At 38.3% G+C, this 21,313-nt stretch overlaps 2 protein-coding genes across 3 annotated transcripts; one reads left to right on the plus strand and one right to left on the minus strand.

Moving 5' to 3' along the window:
* Window positions 1-16,631: 16,631 nt before the first annotated feature.
* IFT43 (intraflagellar transport 43) lies at window positions 16,632-20,694 on the minus strand. 2 transcript variants are annotated; one of them, XM_090153203.1, is made up of 9 exons: window positions 20,379-20,694; window positions 20,206-20,304; window positions 20,058-20,137; window positions 19,762-19,797; window positions 19,542-19,591; window positions 19,374-19,446; window positions 18,113-18,188; window positions 17,996-18,055; window positions 16,632-17,476 (listed from the first exon to the last, which is right to left on the minus strand). In XM_090153203.1, the coding sequence occupies exons 1-9, from the start codon at window positions 20,424-20,426 to the stop codon at window positions 17,369-17,371; spliced, it is 630 nt and encodes a 209-aa protein (XP_090009329.1). In that variant the 5' UTR covers window positions 20,427-20,694; the 3' UTR covers window positions 16,632-17,368. The 2 variants fall into 2 exon arrangements, with proteins under 2 accessions (XP_090009329.1, XP_090009331.1); XM_090153205.1 differs by lacking the exon at window positions 19,762-19,797.
* LOC149935458 (U3 small nucleolar ribonucleoprotein IMP3) lies at window positions 20,614-21,313 on the plus strand. Its single transcript, XM_090153206.1, has one exon. It carries the CDS (start codon window positions 20,722-20,724, stop codon window positions 21,268-21,270), a length of 549 nt encoding a protein of 182 aa, XP_090009332.1. The 5' UTR covers window positions 20,614-20,721; the 3' UTR covers window positions 21,271-21,313.

The raw sequence follows: 21,313 nt of genomic DNA on the forward strand, positions 1-21,313 counted from the left end.
CTAAAATTGTTATTTATAGATACGAACCTGTAAAAAATATATTTTACCCTTCCATATACAAATTTTAGAATATCGTTAAAATTGTAAATATTGTTTAAAGGGAATATAACCTCAAGTCTTTTTTAAGGTTTTTTTATATTTTTTATGTTAACGATTTAGGCGGGAAATCACTAACCAGCGCCAAAAATATCTGAAGCCATAGGAGGGAGCGGGAAATGGTCGAAGCGTTGGTGTTCCACACCAAAAAACCTGAGGTTATATTCCCTTTAAAATTGTTATTTATAGATATGAACCTGTAAAAAAATGTATAATAATAATCAGCTGGGCTAATACCCAAGGCACCACCTTAGGCCTAAGTCATCACGCGACTTTTGAAGCCCTTAATTCAGATGGCCGGGTTACAATGCGTTGGAGGGTGTTGGCAAGCCCTGCATGCCACGAGATCGAGCCAACAGTTCCCTACACTAACTATTACCGTTAACCTAGACAAGTTTTTATGGAAGGGGAAACCGTAGAAGTCGGGGGAAAAACCCCTAAAACCAGTGGGGAGAGAACTTGCAAACTCAACGCAGAAGGAGTTGTTCCGAGTTTTCACCCAGTGCCACAGGCTGGGATCGAACCCGGCTCCTCTTGCTGCGAAGCGAAAGTGCTAACCACTCCGCCACCCCACCCTTCCATGTACTCTTCCATGTACTCTTCCATGTACTCTTCCATGTACTCTTCCATGTACTCTTCCATGTACTCTTCCATGTACTCTTCCATGTACCCTTCCATGTACCCTTCCATGTACCCTTCCATGTACCCTTCCATGTACCCTTCCATGTACCCTCCCATGTACCCTTCCATGTACCCTTCCATGTACCCTTCCATGTACCCTTCCATGTACCCTCCCATGTACCCTTCCATGTACCCTTCCATGTACCCTTCCATGTACAAATTTAAGAATATCGTTAAAATGCAAATATTGTTTATAATTATTATTTAAGATATAAACCTGTAAAAAAAACTTTTTTACATCCTCCGTGTACAACCTTGTTGGTTAAGTTTGTAACTGTTGCTGTACACGTTAATAAAACATTCCACTCCATTCCAACCCATTATTATTATAACAAGCCTAAAACACGCCTATACAAGTTGCTATTCCTCTTCTATATCTTCTATTAGTAGAACTATCAAGATAGTTATTAAGAGATAAACAGAAAAATTCGAAATAGAAAAATCTGTCCGTGAAACGTATAAAAGAGCCCCTTAGGCTTCGTCTCTGCGGTTGAACTTGCCAAACCAAGCGGGGGAGTATCTGATAAGGGGATTTTAAAAAATCTATCTATAGTATATTTCAATGTGTATATTTCACAATGCTTAATCCACAGAGCAAAGAAATGGTGAAACCAGGCGTGACGTAAATTTGCGGCGGTGTATAGTGAAAAAAAAAAACCATCTAGAATCGGAGGGGATCACTGTCGGATTATTTAAAACCCTCCCTGGTTCAATGTTTAGTGACTCTATAAAAAGTAGGGAGCCACCCTATCAAAGGAGGCGAGGGAGCTATATTTCGCCTTAGCGGCGTAGGTGTAATAGGGTGTCATTGCGGGAGAGACACGCAGATGGACAAGTTTCGAACGGGGCTCTCTACTGCCAGCGCCAAGAGTCTCCTCGGCGTAAACCCGACCAGGAGGTAAAGTCCGCGTACTCTCTTTAACGTTGACCGAACTCGAAACTTGTCCGAAACTCGAAGAGCCCCTAAATATAGTAAAGAGAGTTCCGACTACTGTTTGATATAAATTGAGGGTTGTTTTTAAATAAAGAGAGAGAGGGGTCGTGGTTGAGTCACCGAGGAAAACGACCAACTTGGGAGTCTCCCCCAATTTGTATGGGACGTCCCATTTAGGGACAAGTTAGGTCTGCCAACAAAATATATATATATATTTAAATTAAATTAGAAAAACTCGTATATTAGCGAAACTAAATAAATAAAAATAAATAAATGACCTACATAAATTTATTATATAAACTAGGGGTGTGCAAAATATTTGGTTAGACCAAATAATTAGATCGAATACCAAATCGAATATTCGATTCGTCGAATCGAATAGCACTTGGGAAAGTTCGCGAATATTCGTTTTTCTTGATCAAATAGTCGAATATTCGAAAAAATAGGAAAAAAGTATTTGGTATTTTCAAATAGTTTGCAAACTGGTCGTATAACCGCGGGTTTTTTTTCTTCTAATTTGTTGAGTTTCAAGGCCATCAGAGGAGAACGCTGGGAAATTCCATAAAATAAAATATAAATTATACATTTGGTTTAGTATTTTACTATTGCAAGTAAAATGAACAGTGATTTCAATTACTTTTTTATTTTTTTGACAAATATGCAAACTATTTGGTTATTTCAAAACCAAATACGTCGAATTATTTGGTATTCGAAATGCTATTTGGTATTTGATCAGTTTACTGGCTTAAAATTTTGCTTTACAAATATTCGATTTGGTATTTGACGTGCCTTGAAAAAAAATATTTGATATTCGATTTGATCCCCAAAAAATGGTATTTGCACACCTCTAATATAAACCAGAATAATTTTCGTGGAATTATAAAACATTATCTTGGAAATTACATCTACGCTAGACCTATACAGTTTTCAGTTCACGGAACGTCAACTGGAGTAGGTCCAATATTGAAATTTTAAACCAGTTTGTTGGCGAGTTGTAAGACGTTAATTTAAATACTAGTTATGAAAATGTAAGGTGGGAAAATATACGAAAAACATCATTAAAATTTCTAAGCTAAATGGCTAAATGATTAGTATATATATTTTTGACGCGGCGTCAGAGATCTCGAAGAGAGTAAATTACTTGTCGCCCATAAAACCCATAAACAATAATCAACCAATTAAGCCAAGCTGTGTCTAGAGAGTTGTTAATAACCGCTCTGCAGGATTGAGAAAATACGCGATCGTCTGGGCAGTCTGGAAGGAAAAATGGATCTGTATTCGAAGAAGGAAATAGTCCTAATGACAGAGTCGCCAAAAAAGCTGGACTTTTTTTTTTTAAGAACGCGATGAACCCCGGCGCGGGAACTGGAGAGCAGGGCCTGTAAGGGAAGTTTCCAAAATTCAAACTTAAACAAGTCGTTGCGAAGTTTGAGTTGAAGGTCGAATGCTTAAATTCAAACTGCAAATCATGTTTTGTATATTTTGGCATTTATAATACTAATTAGAGACTAAAGTTAAACGTAATTTAAATGACGTGAAATTAACTTCACTCTTGGATCAGGAAATAAGGTTCATTTCAGCTATATACATTTAAAATGGGACAGACATAGTTTGAAAGCAGCCCGAACCAATGACAAACGGATGAAAGGACAAGATGCGAATCTCTAGATGGCCCGTTTAAAAGCAAGGTCTGGACTCCTTATCAATGTCAATTTTCGATGTCTCCGGTTTATTTTCGGATATCGCGATCGACATTTTTTCTTCGAGCGTGTCCCATCACCGGATGATCCCATCAAGACGAGCCCCGACCGAACGCCACCGTTAGCTGGCACTCGAGACCCCAAGTCTAAGCTGGGACACTTACCGCGCCTACTCGTCCAACGACACCCTCGTCAGCTTAGAATGAAGAAACCTAATGGAAGTCCATCGTCAACGACCGTGGAATGACTCTGGACATGTCGTCCTTTTTTAAGAAATCCGGTTAAAAATATACCCGCGTCAGGGACCAGGGTCTAATGAAGTAGAAAGTCAGGCCGACCAGAAGCCCGGGATGTCCCGAACCCGATCATTAGGGATATATTTACGAGCGGACCACGCGTGCCGAAACCCTAAAAAAGAAACGCTTTATCCTATCTTTGGCTCGTTCATATGGGGCACTGGGTCACTGGGGAAGGAGTCCCGTCCGTCAAAGGATACGTACCCACTCGCGAGACGCTTCTTAGACGTTCACCGCCAACCCTAAACGACAAAATTCACCCCGGGGAAAGTTAGGGGTTAGCTAAGTTAGAAAGTTGCCGGGGTATCCGATCTCTAAAAAAACCAAAATCATGTGGCGTCCATATACTCGAACCTTACAAAAAGAGTTCTCTATTCGAGACACCCCTACCAGGACTTATAAATTATTGAACGTTAACTATATATTCCGGAAATGAGGGGTCATTTTAACGCGTGAGCGGACACGCCTTGGTCCTTGTCACACAAAAAGATCTACTGTCGCGATGGTCAAACGTTTTCGGAAGTCCACAGCCAACATTTTTTTACTTCCGTTCTCGATTCGACGACGATCCGCCCGGGCCGTACCATACCAGGACCCGCGAAATATTTGGTAGGGAAAAAACGCTTCGACGGGACATCGAATTTTGGTCCGGCCATCGGGAGGGGATATATTCGATGAACAATACGCGCATTTAAGAGAACAACGATCAACTCTTGTCTTCAGCAGCGGCCCAGCTATTCGACTTTCCCCCATAGGCATTTTTTTATATAAAACTTCCGTTTAAATGTTTTTAGGAACAGGAAGCAGATGGGGATTTCAAACCCCCTTTTTCCCCCGACAACGACGCTGACGTTTTCACGTTGTCATTTTAATTAATAGTTTACGTACGTTAATTTTATCTAACGCTATAATCAACGGGACTTTCGCGAGATTCTTAAAATTCTTTTATTATTGAAAATCTATACCCTGAGAAACAGAAGGGCACCACACCTATATCGTTAAAATGAAGTTTAGCTACTGTTTCCCAATATAGGTTCGGGGGGCCAATGGGTGAAAAACATTAACGGTAGGAAATATATAGTCCCGAACGAAATCACCTCGCAACTTTCTTACTTTGTTTTAAGCATTCCTCCGCCTTTACGATCAATGACAACTAACCGTAGGACGTTGAAGAGAGCGATAGTTATTTGGCAGGGCGGTAACCGGCTAACTTTTTCGTAAGTGCTCCCGCGAGTACAAGTAGTCGGAAGGGGAGAGTATGGATAAGTGTATAGTTCTACTTCAAACACACGCGTACCGTTAACACCCTCTAAATAAGCTTCGAGAAAGAAAAATAGACAGGATTGAAAAGGATCTTGCGCGACAAAACAAACCCACATTTTCGGGCACTCACTCTCACTCTATCCAGACACAAAGTAACATTTTTTATACCCGTAACATCCGATACCCCCGCTGTGTTGGGCCGTTTATAAATTTTAAGATGTCGTAATGACGTTCAATGTCAATGTTTTATAACAGATCAAGACAGTTTATATTTATTTCTTACTTCATTTGATCCAGGTCCATGGCAAATATTAAATTTAGTCGAGCAAATTTATTTATATTATTACATAAAGTAGGATATTCGATGTTTTCAACACTATAGGATTGACTATTAGGTTTAAAAACTGCAGGAGCCTCTGTTCTTACCACCTTGCGCGATGGAAGAACGTATTTCATGTTTTCAAGACTATATTACTGACTTTTAGGGTGAATACCAACTGCCGGAGCCTCTATTCCTACCACCTGGATCAATGAAGTTCATGTTTTCGACACCAGGAGGGCTGTTGACTGACTTTTGGGGTGAAAACTCTGTAGGAGCCTCTATTCTATACCACCTTACGCGATGGATCAACGAATTTCATGTTTTCGACACTAGGAGCATGATTGATTAAATTTTAAGGTGTTAAGTCTGAAGGAGCCTATATTCTTACCACCTAATGCATGGATCAACGAATTTAATGATTTCAACACTAGAAGCGCTGTTAATTGACTAGTAGGGTGAAAGGTCTGTAGGAGCCTCTATTTGTACCACCATATGTAACATAATTACTCATAAGTATGCCTCTGTATAACATTTCCATTGAAAAAAATTCAATGAGACCTTGTTTCACGCGGAACATACATTAAGCGGACCCAAAAATGCAAAAAAAAATATAATCCTTGCGCTATTGAAAAGGTTACCATGGAAATGAAATCATGTGATCGCGAGGCACGAGCTAAACTTGACATGGGCAAAGCCAGAAACGCGCGAGGTATTCTCACTAACTTTCGTTTCCCATCAGTAAAGTTGATGACGCGTATTTCGTCACGGAATAGTAAGTGACGTAATTTACGTCATATCCCGTGAACAAGGTTTCATTAACGAAAATGCTTTTATGGCATACTTATGAGTGATTATGTTACATATGGTACCACCTTATGGTAGGAATTTGACAAAGTGTGAAATAGGGACTTGTAATTAAATCACTGCTCTCCAAAATAACTATCCCCTATTTTCAAAATAACTATCCCCTATTTTCAAAATAACTTACATTCCCTTTAAAGATTTGTAATAATTTTTCGTACTTTCAGATCTGATTAGTACTTCAAAAACCAGGAGCGATTGAAAAAGGGGAACGAGGTAGGATGTTGCTACCGTTTGTCATTTAAAAATAGGTCCATTTAGACGAACAACAGGAGCATTGTACTCTAATCCCCCTCCCCCCCGGACAAAAAGAGGCTATATTTCATTACACACATTCCCTTCGAAATTTTACCACTAGAAGCGAGACGAAATAACAACTAAATTACCTCCGGAATGCCTTCTTTCTATATATAAAGCGAAACAAGGGCCACCACCTTTAGTCCGGCCTCAGTTGATAGAGCGAACCGAAGGCGGGAGCAAAGAGTAAAGTCTACGCTCGATAAGAAGCGCCAATCTTTCTCGTCCACTTTCTGGTCGACACGAAAGGGAATAGTCCCGAAGCCACGTTAAATATACGGCTCTAAAGTAAGTACGATCGCGTAGCTTACAGAAGCGGGTCGCCATTGCGCCGAAAAGGTAATCACGAAGACTTGAAAGGCGTACCGTCGGGTAGGATCGGAGTGGGAAGCGGGAGGGGGTTAGAGAGATGCGAATTCGCCTTTATCGCGATTGCCGATCGCGAAAGAAACTGCACCCAAAAATCGCGTCTTTACTCTACAGGTGCAAAAGCCACTAGATCAGTTCACTTCCCAAAATGGAGTAGCTGACGAACCTCCCACCGGGGCGGACCGGGGGAGAAGGCATCCTGACCTTTCCACGACCTTTCCTCCGCTCCTCCCGGAGCCATTTATACTGCAGGCCCTACTACCGGAATAAACGTAGTTAGCTATCTTCAACTTCTCTTCAGCCTAAGGCCACTCTTTTGACGCCGGCGAAATGGAAAGAAAAATACGCACTTTTGCCTCAATTTCTTTCTTTGGCGATTTCAAGAAAAGCCTTGTTTATTTTGACCATTATTAAATTACCAAAAAAGCGCCAAGTCAACGGACTATAAATATTTAAATTACGAGTGAACGTCCGAAAAAATTACCTCAGTATTGAAATATTTACCGTCTTTAAGTAAAAAGAAAAACAAGCGAGTCAAAGAGGGACATATCGTCGCCGTTAAAACAAAACCACGTATCTTTTCGGTGGTCTTTTTGAGAAAAATTGATTTTTAATTTTGCAGGGACTTGTGAAATCGCGTGTTAGGTTTTTACATGCGAGTTAACTTTATAGTTAATAATTTCGTTTCAATATTGAATTTATGAGGATTTTAATTTAAAAATATTTTGCTAAAGGGGAATTTTTAGAGATACGTGGTTTCGCGTCATGAAGTGAAATTGTAGCTGAAAATAAGCAAGATACGTGCTTTTGCGCGAAATGCGTTGTGAATATCAAAGATACGTTTAATTGTTTTCTCGATTTAAAAAAAGAAATTCAATTGCAACCTATTAATGTTTTTAATGTTATATACGTAAATTGGGGTGTATAATCTAAATATGGGGTTTTGTTTTAATGGCGACGATATTAGTCGCACACTCCCACTAACCTTTACTTTTAACTCCAAAACTAAGATTTACTTGAATCTCCAAGAGAATATGTACCGCATAGATTTATCCAATTTTGATGGTGGATGTGATGATATATGTTTAAAATAGAGTTGTAAGTCGGAAAACTTACTGAGGTTTTTTTCCGGTACATTTTCCGTATTTTTCCGAAAAAAAGTAAAAAATAGGTTTTTATTCCATGATTAGCTTTGTATTGTTCGCCAATTTAAATTTAGCGGCATTTTCGCCTAATTGTGTCGAATCCAATAGAAAAACTAAACCTCAAGACTAGTTTAGAATAAAAACCCTAATAAAGTAATATGTTCTTTCAACTTTTTATTTTTCCGATATGTGGAAATTTTTCCGGAAAATGAACAACTCTAGTTTAACAGCTACACTTTGATCTTAGCCAAAGAAGAAGGATATTATTATGGAATTAAAAATAATTTTATACGAATTCATTTACTTGGTACAAAATAAAATATTTTAGAGATGTTTGTGAAGTTTTTCAAATATGTTATGTTACAGAATTACACCAAAATCTATACAGCAAAGCGTTAGAATAAATGAATAAATTACCAAAAATTTTAAATTAAATTAATAACAGTATTTATTGAATACATATAATAAAAAATACACAATATTAGAGCTCGGCGAAACAGATAAATTAACCGCTAAAGTTTTGATTAACCATAAAAATTACGGTTAACTGTTTATCCATGAATTTAACATGTAAAATAATCGTTTTATCCCGGATAATTTTCGTTTGTGGATAAAAATAAATAAAGTTATTATTTCTTATCCAAACGCCGAGCTCTACACAATATAGGGGGTCTCGTACGTTCTTAAAGGGCACGTATACCACATATTTTGTAATAAGTTAAGCCTAACTATAAGAAACAAGAAGACCTTGGCGGTATCGCGTTACTACACGCTCTACATAAATGGGTAGTACTTTGACGACAAAGGGGGGAGGGGCGTTTGCGTCTAAATAGGCTATCATCGAGTGCTATTTTGAAACTAGAAAATGGCGCGTTGAAAAATCCGTCAAAAGACGAGGAATGTCTTCTTCTCGAACAATACAGTTTGAACACGGTTGGCATTGTTGGGCTTACAACAAATGTTATGTCACGTTTCAAGGGGGGAAATTCTGTACAATGGACGCCGACGAAATAGTTACAACTTTACTGCAAAAGGGGGCGCAAAACGCGAGTGAGATGAACAGTGGATAATGTCGCTCACGAAGAATAGACGAAATATAAAAGGAGGATCGGAGAGAGAGCTTCTATTGTGTTTATAAAAAGTATCGCGCGCGGGGAAAGTCACCATAAATTTATTTATCCCTTGTCGGGGTGGCACTCCATTACGCCGCGGCGCTCAGGTAATGAAGCGAAAAGTCACCGAGAAGGGGAGACCGAGGCTTACGAGGGGGACGAAATACCAACCACGCTTGGCGCGAAAAAGAAACGAGCGCCCGCCTTTTTTGATTGGTTGAGTCGCCGTACCTAGACAATAATAAGGTAGCGCTATCTATCGGTGGTAAATGATAACGACGGCGTAGAAATAGCGCGCGTTTTTAACGAAACAGGGAAATTTTGTTTACTCGGATTTAAATGCCGAGCTGAGGGGAAAATGCGTAGCAAAATACGGTGGAAATTTCTGCCGAAAAAGAGATCGGAATCTTTCGGTAGCGACTTTATCGGATTTTTCAATCTTCGGAGAAAGCAGCGTCTCATGAGCCTCTATTAAATTTGATAATGGCGGATAAAAATAAGCGCGCTGTATAAATATAGACAACGTTGGCCCTTTATACGAAAAGAGATAAACAAACTGGTATTTAAAGAGAGAATGCAACCCCAAATATCGCGATAAAACTTTATCCCTTAAACTAATCGGATACCTTCCCAAAAATTGAAGCTGGATTACGTTAAGTAATTTCATCAGACGCGGCCAGTTCGAACCCATACTAAGTATAATCAGAAGTAAATAATCTGTTCTTACGAGATGGGTATCCATTTCCCTCTACGGCTAGGGCCGCCTTATCCATCAGGCAGACTAGGCAAAGCGCCTAGGGCCTACGAAAATTTTAGGATAAGTTAGGGCCTACAATTCCATATTATAGGGCCTACGAAAGTTCGGAGTGTCGGTAAATGAGAGATTTTTGCCTAAGGCCTACTGAGGCTTAAGCGGCCCTGTGTACGGCTAATGTTATTCTATTTTTCAAAACTTTTGTAATCAAAATATAGCTAGGAAATTCGTCATTATATTAATTTTCTTAAAATATACAATGGTGTATAAAGAAAGTAAATATTATAAAATTATTTATATAATTCTATAAATTTTGAGCTGCGACGAATTGTATACATCCGCGCTTCAATAAATGACCCCATCTCTTTGCTCCCCACGCATGAAGTTATGAAGTGAAAAGGAGATCGCTGAATGAAGTATTTCCGGTTGGTCGGTTACCAGATAGACAATCCAAACTAAGTCAACTTAAATAAACTTTACAAACCCAATTTTTCCTTAATGCAGGTTTTGATTTTTCAAAATGCAAAAAAGGTGAGTGTTGCCGAAAAACTTTCGGATAGGCCTAAAATAACTTATGTTAGGCCTAACACTAGTTTTACACGTCGACGCAAAAACCTCCGTTAGGCCTAACACAAGGTTTACACGTTGACGCAAAAACCTCCGTTAGGCCTAACATAAGTTTTTCGCGTCGACGATCTTACCATATATATAGCCCTTACAAGGACCGTATAAAGATTAGCTTGCAGGTCCATGTTCTATGTATTAATACTTCCTGGCGAATCACTGTATGGGTTTTATTGAAGCGTCTGCCGGTTTCATTTTAATGGCCTAGATGGATATTCCTTTCGTAAGCGGTATATTATAAACTTATGGTCTAATATAAACTTCTTATCACACCGCATCAAAAATCCTTTTTATTATGAAAAGAAAAATATTTCCCGAAATTCCTGTGACATGTAAAACAAGTGTCCTCCCTTCGATAAAAAAGAACCAGTACCGGAGTCAAAGATGATTAAGGTTTCACGAGCGGGTCATAAATAGGCGACTAATCCGGGGTGATATTCCCCCTCAAATCCCGTCAAGAATGACTCCCTCGGACGCTGCGAAACATTAAAAAGAGGGACGTTTTATCGGGCATAAAAAAGCGAGGAAGAGTCGCTATTATCTCTGTTAATAAAACAGAGCGGGAGAGCCCTTGGAGCGTGATATTGTCTTATACGAAAGTGGGAGGAGGGAGATACCCCGGATCTGCGCGTCCCCTTTAACTTTCCCTGGAAAAAAGGCTTAAGATATCGGCAAAGAGAACGAAACGAATTAAAAATAGGAGATATTTTACAACAAATCCTTCTCATTTCACGCTACACTTACAACCCTTTGCGAAACCGTACAGCGAAAACGTGACAACTACAGAAAGTCGCATTTTTTTTAAATTAAATAATAATTTAAATTTTTAATTAAATTGCAGATTCAAATTAATTTAAATTTAACTGTAATTTAATATTTCAGTCTTTTTATCCGAGGGGTCGGACGTTGACCAAAATCCCTTAGACAAGTTTTGTTAAAAATCCAAAATGTATTTCCCAAGTTTCCGTAGACTTGATTTGCAAAAACCTTCAATGAAAATCCCGTATTTTATTAAAAATCCAAGATCAAATAATCCAAAATGCAAATGTTCGACCGCTCGCTGAAAACAAGCAAAATTCAAACACCGTCGTAGTCCTTAAAATGACAAATTTTGACAAATAAGACATTTTAGTTCCAAAAGTGTAACATCAAGAAGGTTTAACGAACTACGCTTTATCAAAAACCACGAAAGATATCGTTTTAATACAGGATATATCCCCAGATACCGGTCTATCTGCAGTTACCAATCCCACAAGACTCAATTTCAACGTATAATTCTAAGTGTTCGTATTTAAAAGAGCGTAACCGCGATCCGAGTCACCTGCCGAAGCAACTTCCGTAATTCCACTCTTTGTGGTAATTGAGTGTAAACCAAACCCCATCCGCGATGTCGAGTTACGCCACCCAGCGCTAGTATCATATTATCCCATTCTAGTACTCTCCGAATGGCGAGGTTTTACGACGCTTTGGGCAAACCGCGAAATAGGAAACACGTGGCCGAAAGAAAACTCGGTTTCCGCGGATGTAATCTTGGCGCTCTTTCACGCTCTGTTATGACGGTTGTATACCGAGGAACTGTCTTGTTTTAGGGGACTTTCTCCGCGGCACCGACTAATCTATCTTAAATTTCCCGGAAGAGAAGGTTTTACTCGTCCAGCTGTAAAAGCTTTCTCCGGAACCGCGAATAAATCCGGCGGAGAAACCCTCAACGAAAATTTAAATAAAGAAAACATATTCTTACGGGATCCCAAATGCTTGTCTAAGAGGCCCGGGCGAAAGCGTTTTGTGTCCTTATCCTCTTATTGGTCATTACGTGCGGACTTAACTTGTCTACTTGGGGACGAGTAAACCTCCTGGGTAATATCTAAAGGTTGAAGACCCCGTGAGACTCATTATAAGTACCTTATGTAGAGCAACTCTTAGCTTCAAAAGAACCAGTGGCGTAGTCAGGGGGGTCAAGGTACGGCGAAATTATGTATATATGGCTCACCCCACCAAAATTAACCAACAACGTGTTAACAAACGTTTATTCCCATTCGACCAAAATCCCATTCGACCGAAAGAATTTTAAAATGTAGCCCAATTGGCGGGGTTATTTGGTATTTTATTTATAAGGTATGTACTATCGAAGATCCATGTTTAGGTTAGGTTAGGTTAGGTTAGAGTTGGTTAAGTTTACTATTTCAGTTTTGGTTCAGTTACTTTTCTTGACTAGGTGAAGATAAAAATATAATTCATGCTCATTCCATTTTATTTTCAAATAAAATGTCGAATGGGACACATAAAAGCGTTCGGTCGAATGGGACACATAAAAACCGCACGTTTCGGCGGAATTCGGTCGAATGGGACACCTCAAAAACCGCCTTCGGTCGAATGGGATTTCGGTCGAATGGGAACAAAAATGATATAATTACCAAAAGCGTGACAATCCCAGTACTTTCCTATGCTAAAGGTTTAATGAATGCTCGACTCGAGATCGACCACATAAAAGACTATTTATTGTCGCCTTTCTGGATCTTTTTTAGTCTATGGTATTGTATCGTACGTAGATGGCGATAGCATCTCCACAGAACGACAAAAAATCAACAAATACACTAACTTTGACCAGTGCTACTTACAAGGAGACTACCCGAGGTGGTTATCTCCGATTTGGTTCAAACTCAGGTGGTAAGTAGACCTTCATGTAACTTGAAAATCCCTAAAAGGGTGGACAAGAATGGGCTTTCGTTTTGTCATGGCAACCAAAAATGTTTTTCACAACTTAAAAACTGATTTTCTCTATGAAAATTTACATGGGAAAAATCCGAAGGGGTAAGACAGTCTCAGATAATCTGTACACCGAGTTCGTACATTTAGCACTGTTAAAGGTACATATTTTCAAGAGTTCGCGAGTTCCATTTAGCACTGTCAAAGGTACGGCAGAGTACACCGAGTTCTCAGAGTGTCTTACCCCTCGGAAAAATCGAAGATTTTAAGGGACCCACTAACAATATTTTTCAAAAAATTAAAAAAGGTTCATCAATTAGATACATAACTTAGATAATGGCTAAATCTGGTACATTGGGACCAATATACGTCAATTTTGGTAAATATGACAAAATATACGTATATTGGGTAAATACGAGTAATCAGTTTCTAAGTTGTCAAAAACATTTTTGGTTGCCATGGCAAAACGAAAGCCCATTCTTTTCAAGTTACATGAAGGTCTACTTACCACCCGAGTTTGAACAAAATTGGAGATAAACACCTCAGGTAGTCTCCTTGTTAGTTCCACCGTTCCTCACTACGAGGCGTTATTTGTTGGTTTTAACTTCCTTCCCTCCCCAAGGCATACTTTCCCTTCTCCCCTCCCAACTTGTATTTCGCTCGTAACATTCATTAAGAAATAGGTCCGATTGACGCACTTTTGGTAATTATGTCACTTTTGGTATTAATATAGTTAGGATGCTGTAGCAATACCAATAATTAAATCAGTTACTATAGATATGGGACTACAGAAATTCCTCGCATAGTTTGTAGATAAAGTTCGGTTTTTTTGTTATCCTCTTTCTTACAGAAATCGCCAACTATGTTTACGTTTTATGACTAAAAAGCACACGAACTTTCGCTACGAAGGAAACAATGATGATAGTAAATGCTTATTAATTAATTCTTGCTAATACCATAATGGTTGCGAGACCACTAACTAAAAAGCATCATTCAAACGCGCTAAAAGCTGGACAATCATTAACTAAAACATTCTACTGATTACTAATTTTTATCTAGAGTAAAATTAGGACTAAAATGGCTCGAGGGGTCCGGCATTTGCGTACGGGATTTTGAATCTCATAGCGTTTTCCATTTGACTGCTCTCGAGCGCTCTAGATCGCTCTTCTCAACATTTTACGTTCCATTAGCGTGCTCGGATCTGCTCCGATCAAGTGTCGCGTGTTCCATTTCCTGCTCTCGTGTGCTCCGAGATCAACCAAAACCGATCTGCCGATTTCGACAGATCAACGGATCGAGATCGAGATCGGAGCAAATTTTTAGATTTTTTGGCAAAATGGCAGACTAGCGAAAATTCAAATTACTAGTAGACGAAAAACAACAAAGCGCGGGAATTTTTTAATGGAATGTTCCATTTTTTAAAATGGATAAACAAAACCTTTATTTTTAACTAACAAAGCTCAATGAACACTAACAACTTGTAAGCGTAAAATACATTTCATTTTAAAAACTATTTTTAATTATTACAGCAAATTTCGCTAATAACTTTATCTTCGCACGCTAATGAGTCTTTTAATCATTAGACCCGAATAAAAAGCCCGCTCACAACATCCAAAAGTTAAATCGATCTAATTGGCATTCAATTCGGAGAGACGGAGAAATAACAAAGCGCTCATTAATGATCCAACGAAATGCTAAGTTCAAAATGGCCGTGGGCATATTGGACAAATAATACCCAAAAACCGAGCATATTTTCGAACAATTATTAGAGTAATAGGCGTTACCGAAGGCAGGAATTGTTCTATACCTTCTAAGGTATGAGATTTCAAAACTGCTTACAACATGGCTTTAATTGTCACGTCACGCCGAAGATCCTAATTAATATCATTAAAATCTTCGCTCAGATACGTTATGTCGGTCGCGTTCAATACCAAAATAATTAAGGAAAAACCACTAGAGTACCGATAACTCTCGAGCATAGCAACCTGTTGTTAGAAATGCAAATTTTACGTATAATCTTCAACTTACAAACGTTGTATTATCGTGATTAACTCTTATTATACGATCTTCTAGTTACGACAGAAACGCTAAAACCCAAGGGGCAATCGTGAGCCGCTGTTAGGGTATCTACTTTTTATTTATGTAATGTTATTTTATGACGCGTCATTTCAAATATTTTTAGGGTGCGTTCGGTTAATTTCTTCGAATACTTCGCGTAAATCGCTTTATTATGTGAGAATCAAAAATTTTGGGGACGTTTCCTTCGTGTCAGACCTTGAACGGTAATTTACCGTGTACTCCTCCGCTGACAAAATCTTCGCGAACAAAAACGTCCATTTTGTGACAAAATGTGATAATTGTTTATAAATACGAAGGCGTTGCGGTAGTAGACGCTTTCGGATTTATTTCGTTTGGGTGTATTTGAACAATGACATTCGTATAGAGGCCTGAAAAATGAACTCATTTCTCCTCAAGGTCGGAAAAAAAAACCATTTTATGGTAAACAAAGAGATTTACTATTATTGCAGTTTTTTAGCAATAAAACTGTAATTTCACAATAAAGCTTTCTCAAAGTAATACCACATTTACAAATAAAACCTTAAAACCTGTAAGAGAAAACGTTAAAGTCGCCTTAAACTAGCAGAGCTCTGTTTAAAAATATAAAATTAAATATCGCGTCAATGGACACTGAACGCCATCTGGCGTAAACGATGGAAACAATCGGGAAAAACCCCCAAAAAAATCTGTAAAGAAATAAAGAAAAACTAAAAATTGTTGTGGCGAAACCAGCTAAAAATTCCGTAGCATTTAGAAAAAAAAAGTAATTTAGACACGTATAATTTACGACGGGCAAAATATTTGGCGAAAAAAGGAAATAAAAAATGGGTATAGAAGTAATCGATTTTGCTGTGGTTCTAGGTTCGAGCCAATTATACCGCAATTTTATCTGGCCATTTGATCTCTCCCGTGATGAACCCGTAGTTAATTAAAAATAGGGGTGGTAAACGAAGATATTACAAAAATTGAAGTTCTTTCCCTTCACATCGCCGGGGAGAGACGCATCTTTACCCCGGGGCCCCAATGTTTGGCACCCTCTTCTCTTGTGTTTGCATATTACGCAACACGAGAGCGCGCCCCACCGATTTATAACCTCACTAAAAAGACGATACGCGATATAGCGCCATCTTTTATTAATAGCGCTAAATTTGGTACGAAAATAATAACGCGTCTTCGTAAAACAACGCCATAATAATCCGAACCTTACCTGAAAGTTCCGTAGAAGGCCGGTGGTTGTAGATTCTTATGTTAAAAATACAATTTTACTATTAGAATTATCAAGTTACGCGCGCATAGCTTCAGGGTGAAAATTCTGGTAAAAAATTATAGTATCCATTTTGCAATTAGTATAGACATTTTTTAATCTAAATGTATACATTGTTAATAAATGAACAACTTTTAATTATACCGGGGTGTTTTCTTCTGAACTTGATCAAGGAATTTTAATTGTCTTTCAACCCCCAAACGTATATCCCATATCCCCAAAATCTTACAATGCGAGTAGTATATCGTTTGTAAAAGTTTAAACAATAATTTTTTTCCCACAATTAAATAAGCCCAAAGCGATAGTCGGTAGAATAACCCGTAGCCATCGGTAATAAGTAAAACTGCATCGCCGACCTTATTAATATTTCCTGTCAATGGTGATAATGTTATTCGTAATTATCATAAACGAAAGAGATGGGAACGGCAACGCCGCGAAGACGAACTCTTTCGAAATCTTATTTTCACGGACAAGTGGCGCTCTCTATTAACGCCCACGGCCAATTTCTAATAACCGCCGCCATACTTTTCCATTTCGTTCTCTGAGAAAAACCGCGAGAAAGGATATAGTTGGATTGCTTCGTCGACCGGATATACCGAAAGACCGCGGAATGCGAGGTGATCTTCCAGAGCCTGAGAATAAGCGAGTTTCAATAATATCTGACACATGCGCAGTTAGTCGAAAAAGCAGACGAGGATGGTACTTTGACGTCATAACTCAACGCGACCTCCGTGACCTATGACGTCAGCGCAGGCTGTTCTCTGTTATGAAAAAGTAGCATTTTAATAGTTATTTTTAAAGCTGATAGATGGCGGTACGGTTATTAATACACGCTTATTAAATACACGAGAGTAATTGTAATTGAAAACGTTCTCCGGATTTGAAATTATAACTCTGGCAGCTCGATTTCTCGGTCCATTTTGCCCTCCCATTCTTCATTCAACGCCGAAGATACTTCCGTAAATAAAACGTCCCAAGTCCATTGTACATCCTCCTATTCGAAATAAAAGCGGTTGTTTGGAGCATTTTTTTTTGTTCATGACGTCACTGAATCATTTAAAGGGCCACAGTATCGTTTGAAATTCAGAAATAAGATAAATGCCAGAATTTCATTGGTCGTCTCTGCTATCACGAAGGGCGAAAGAGGAGGGGCTACCTGAAATTCCGGCCTAATTTTTTCAATGATTTTGTGGCCGTTTAACCTCCCCCTCCCGTCTCCCTCTATTTCACCAAAAGTGACATAAGACCCAGAAGTGTGTCAGAACACTATATTTTTCACTGAGGGGTTAAAGAATACTTCATCAAAATTTAAAATTTTCCAAGTGTGGCGTTTTAGAAGGTATTTGTATGCGTGAATGAAGAGATAAATTCGCGCCAAGACAAATTAGCCCATAGACCAAAGAGAAAGCGTTCAGTCATCTTGTTTACTTTGTAGTCAATGGCGAGACTAGCATTCAGTAGATATATCAAAAGGCTGACACACTTTTGGGTCTCATGCAGCTTTTGATTTTACCTCTTTCGTTTCACTTTCCAAAGTCAAATGTCTGGTTAAAATTCGCAAGTCCAAACCGTCCTAAAATATCATTATATATTATAAAATTTCTACCTTTGAAAAAAAAACTTTAATTACCAGTGTAGAAAACGCAGAATGTTTCAAAAGGTCACTATCCAGTTCTTGTAGTGTTGCCACGCGATTAACTGGAGCTCTAAGGTCACAAATTATAAAAATAAAGAACACGGTTAAAAATAAAACGTGGACAAATAAACTACTGGACCATAATCTGGATTAAGCGCTACTTCTTTCAAAGAAAACACAGGTGAGGAATAGAAAGTGTAGCGTGCAGGAGGCGTTAACTATCACAACGTTTGAAAGCAATTTACTGTGGGTTATATACTTCCAATTAATAGTATTTAAATATAAATCGTTTAATTCCTAATCTTACTGGAAGTTAATAACTATAATATGTCCCGAGATGAAGGTTTTATTCCTCTTATCTATTTTCTTTGTTCCTTTAGAGCAGCGCCGTTTGTAGCGCCACGGTGTCCGATATTCGAAAGATTTCCACAGAAATAATAAACACGTGCGCATAATACAGGAACGACATTAGGCCAAAGATAATATAGACGTCGTACCCTAAATTCGAATTCGTTGTCAATAGCGTTTACTCACTTCCTGTAGGAACTCAGAAAAATAAAGCTTCATTGTTACCATGGTAACCAAATATAGATAGCACTCTACAACAACACGATGGAGGCCGATTTTTCGGAGGTCACGTGCCGGAAGGGGGAAATCGCTTCATTACAAAATAGTCAATCGGAAAACTCTCTGAATTCGAATCTAGAATAGACACGGAGTTCTATACATTGAGCTAGAGCTGTGGCTAAGGTCTCGAGGAACACTTTCTTTAAATCATGTACGAACCGAAACAGTCATCATTATTTAGTGGGTGGCGTCACCTATCGTTCAAAGAAACAATATATTTTTTAAATATCGTCTTTTTTTTTTTTCAAAATAAGAAAGATATTTATTTGGTGCCTATGACAGCGGGGTCTTCGCAATATCGTCGGCTTATACTCGTTTTACGCTAATGGCAGATAGCGCCACTGGTTTAAATTATTCTCACCGCTAACTTTCGATAGATGACGACACCGACTAATGATAACTGTTTTGCTTCCTACATGATTTCAAGAAAGTGCCCCCCCGCCATCAAATAAATTATGGCTCTAAGAGTACTATATTCTCAACTCAATGATTCTATATTATCTTTGATTAGGTCTAATATCTAAATGATTCTCGCGTGTCTCTGCCGGAGCGCTGACGGTCGATACAATTTTAAGAATGGGGTTTTTGCAAAGTATTTTCGGTCCAGTATGTCGAAGAAAATACTCACGCGGGAGCCTGCGCCACCTGCCCAACGATCTCTTCGTCTTTCAAATCCTCCAGATCGGGAATGACAGGAACGTCTAATTATTAAAAAAAAAATCCACCCTGAAAGTTATTTTCTCACAAATGCAGCGGTATCCAGGAAGAAGCAAAACGTTTAGGGGCAGCGACTTACCGTTGTCAGAATCTTCAGAACGATCAAACTCGGGTTCTCTCCGCGATTCTCTAAAAAAGTTGATCATTTTAAAATGGGAATTTAAATATTTTATCTTTCCGTAGATTATAAGAAAGTGATTTAACATTTGGTGAAATACAAGCACACGAAACAACAATCATTACAAACGAGAAGGAATGAGTAAAAAAGCTTGGAAGAATGGGAACATTTTTCGACTCACTTTGGGGGGGAGAGTGTCTGGGTTTTGGTTTTCCGGCTGAAAAATGGTTTCAGGTGCAAATAAAAATTATGGGTTTGTTACGAATATGTGAAATTAGGAAAATTAAAAAAATCATTATTTTCGATAGACACTTGAGGAGTGCTTTGTTATAGTGTTTTATATTAATTGTTAAGTGATATTTAGTGTTTTTATAAATTATTTGCGTGTTAAGGTGTTGACAGTTTTGTGTTCATATTTTGCTAGATATTTAACATTAGTTTTGCAATGTACTTTGTTTCTAAACCTATAAAACATACTGAAATCCCATATTTAACAGATCACTGGCCCAACCGCCAGTTTTTTTGGTTCTTGGTGGAGCTTGAGGCGGAGTATCGTTCTAAATAAAGTATTAATTTAATATAATACTGTACTTATTGCTTAAATTCTAAGCCGAAAAAGTATTACTTCGTTGCCCGAATAAACACCCGAAGACGGACTCCCAGGACCGGCGAACGTCCTGGGACTCTGATGGGGGGTTGAACGTCGACCGCGGAGCGGTGTCACCTAGGAACCGTAGCCATTTTTCAAATTTACCGCAAAAGTCTTCATATTCAATAAAAGATTGTACATTTGCATACCCGTTTATTATGACCATTATCTTCTATGTCTAAATCGTCTTCTTGCATTCTTCTGACCTGAAAATTATCTCTTTTGAGGCAAAATACCTTAAATATCTGAATAACCACGCTTCTTTTGATTATCTTCTAAATGTCAACAAACTTTCGTTGCCATGAGACGCTCATGGATACATTGGCGCCATCTGGGAAATATTTTTCAAACTAACATGAATTTTTACCCCGTAAGCCAATTACATTTTGGCTCAGTTTGTGACGTTTTCTATTCGCACACCAGAGTTAGGCTTAGTGATATTAAATTTTAAATGAAATTAAATAATTTCTAAGCTATTATTAACGAGTTAAAATGAGGAAACTAAAGTTTCACGAGCAGAAGTTGCTGAAAAAAGTAGACTTTCTATCATGGGAAGTAGACAACAACCTACATGAAGTGAAAATAATGAGGAGATTCATGATAAACAAGAGGGAAGACTACACTAAATACAACAAATTATCCAGAGAAGTAAGAGAGATTGCTAGGAAAATTAAAGATTTGGACCCCAAAGATCCCTTTAGAACGAGTAGCACGGGCCAACTATTGGATAAACTATACAGTTTAAGTTTAATTCCAACGAAGAAGAACTTGGAATTATGTGACAAAATTACAGCTTCATCATTCTGTAGGAGAAGACTGCCAGTTTTAATGGTTAAAAACCACATGGCTGAAAATCTGAAGGCCGCTGTGACATTTATCCAGCAAGGACATGTTAGAGTTGGTACTGAAATTGTAACCGATCCGGCTTTTCTAGTGTCTCGTAATTTGGAAGATTTCGTTACCTGGGTTGATACATCCGCAATTAAAAGACAAATTCGTACTTATAATGATGTACAAGATGATTTTGATACTTTTGCGTAATAGTAATCTTTAAAATTGAAATTTAATAAATTTTTTTCATGGA

Source organism: Leiobunum rupestre, chromosome 7, assembly GCF_980474605.1.
Source record: "Leiobunum rupestre chromosome 7, qqLeiRupe1.1.hap1, whole genome shotgun sequence".
Lineage (NCBI taxonomy): Eukaryota > Metazoa > Arthropoda > Arachnida > Opiliones > Sclerosomatidae > Leiobunum > Leiobunum rupestre.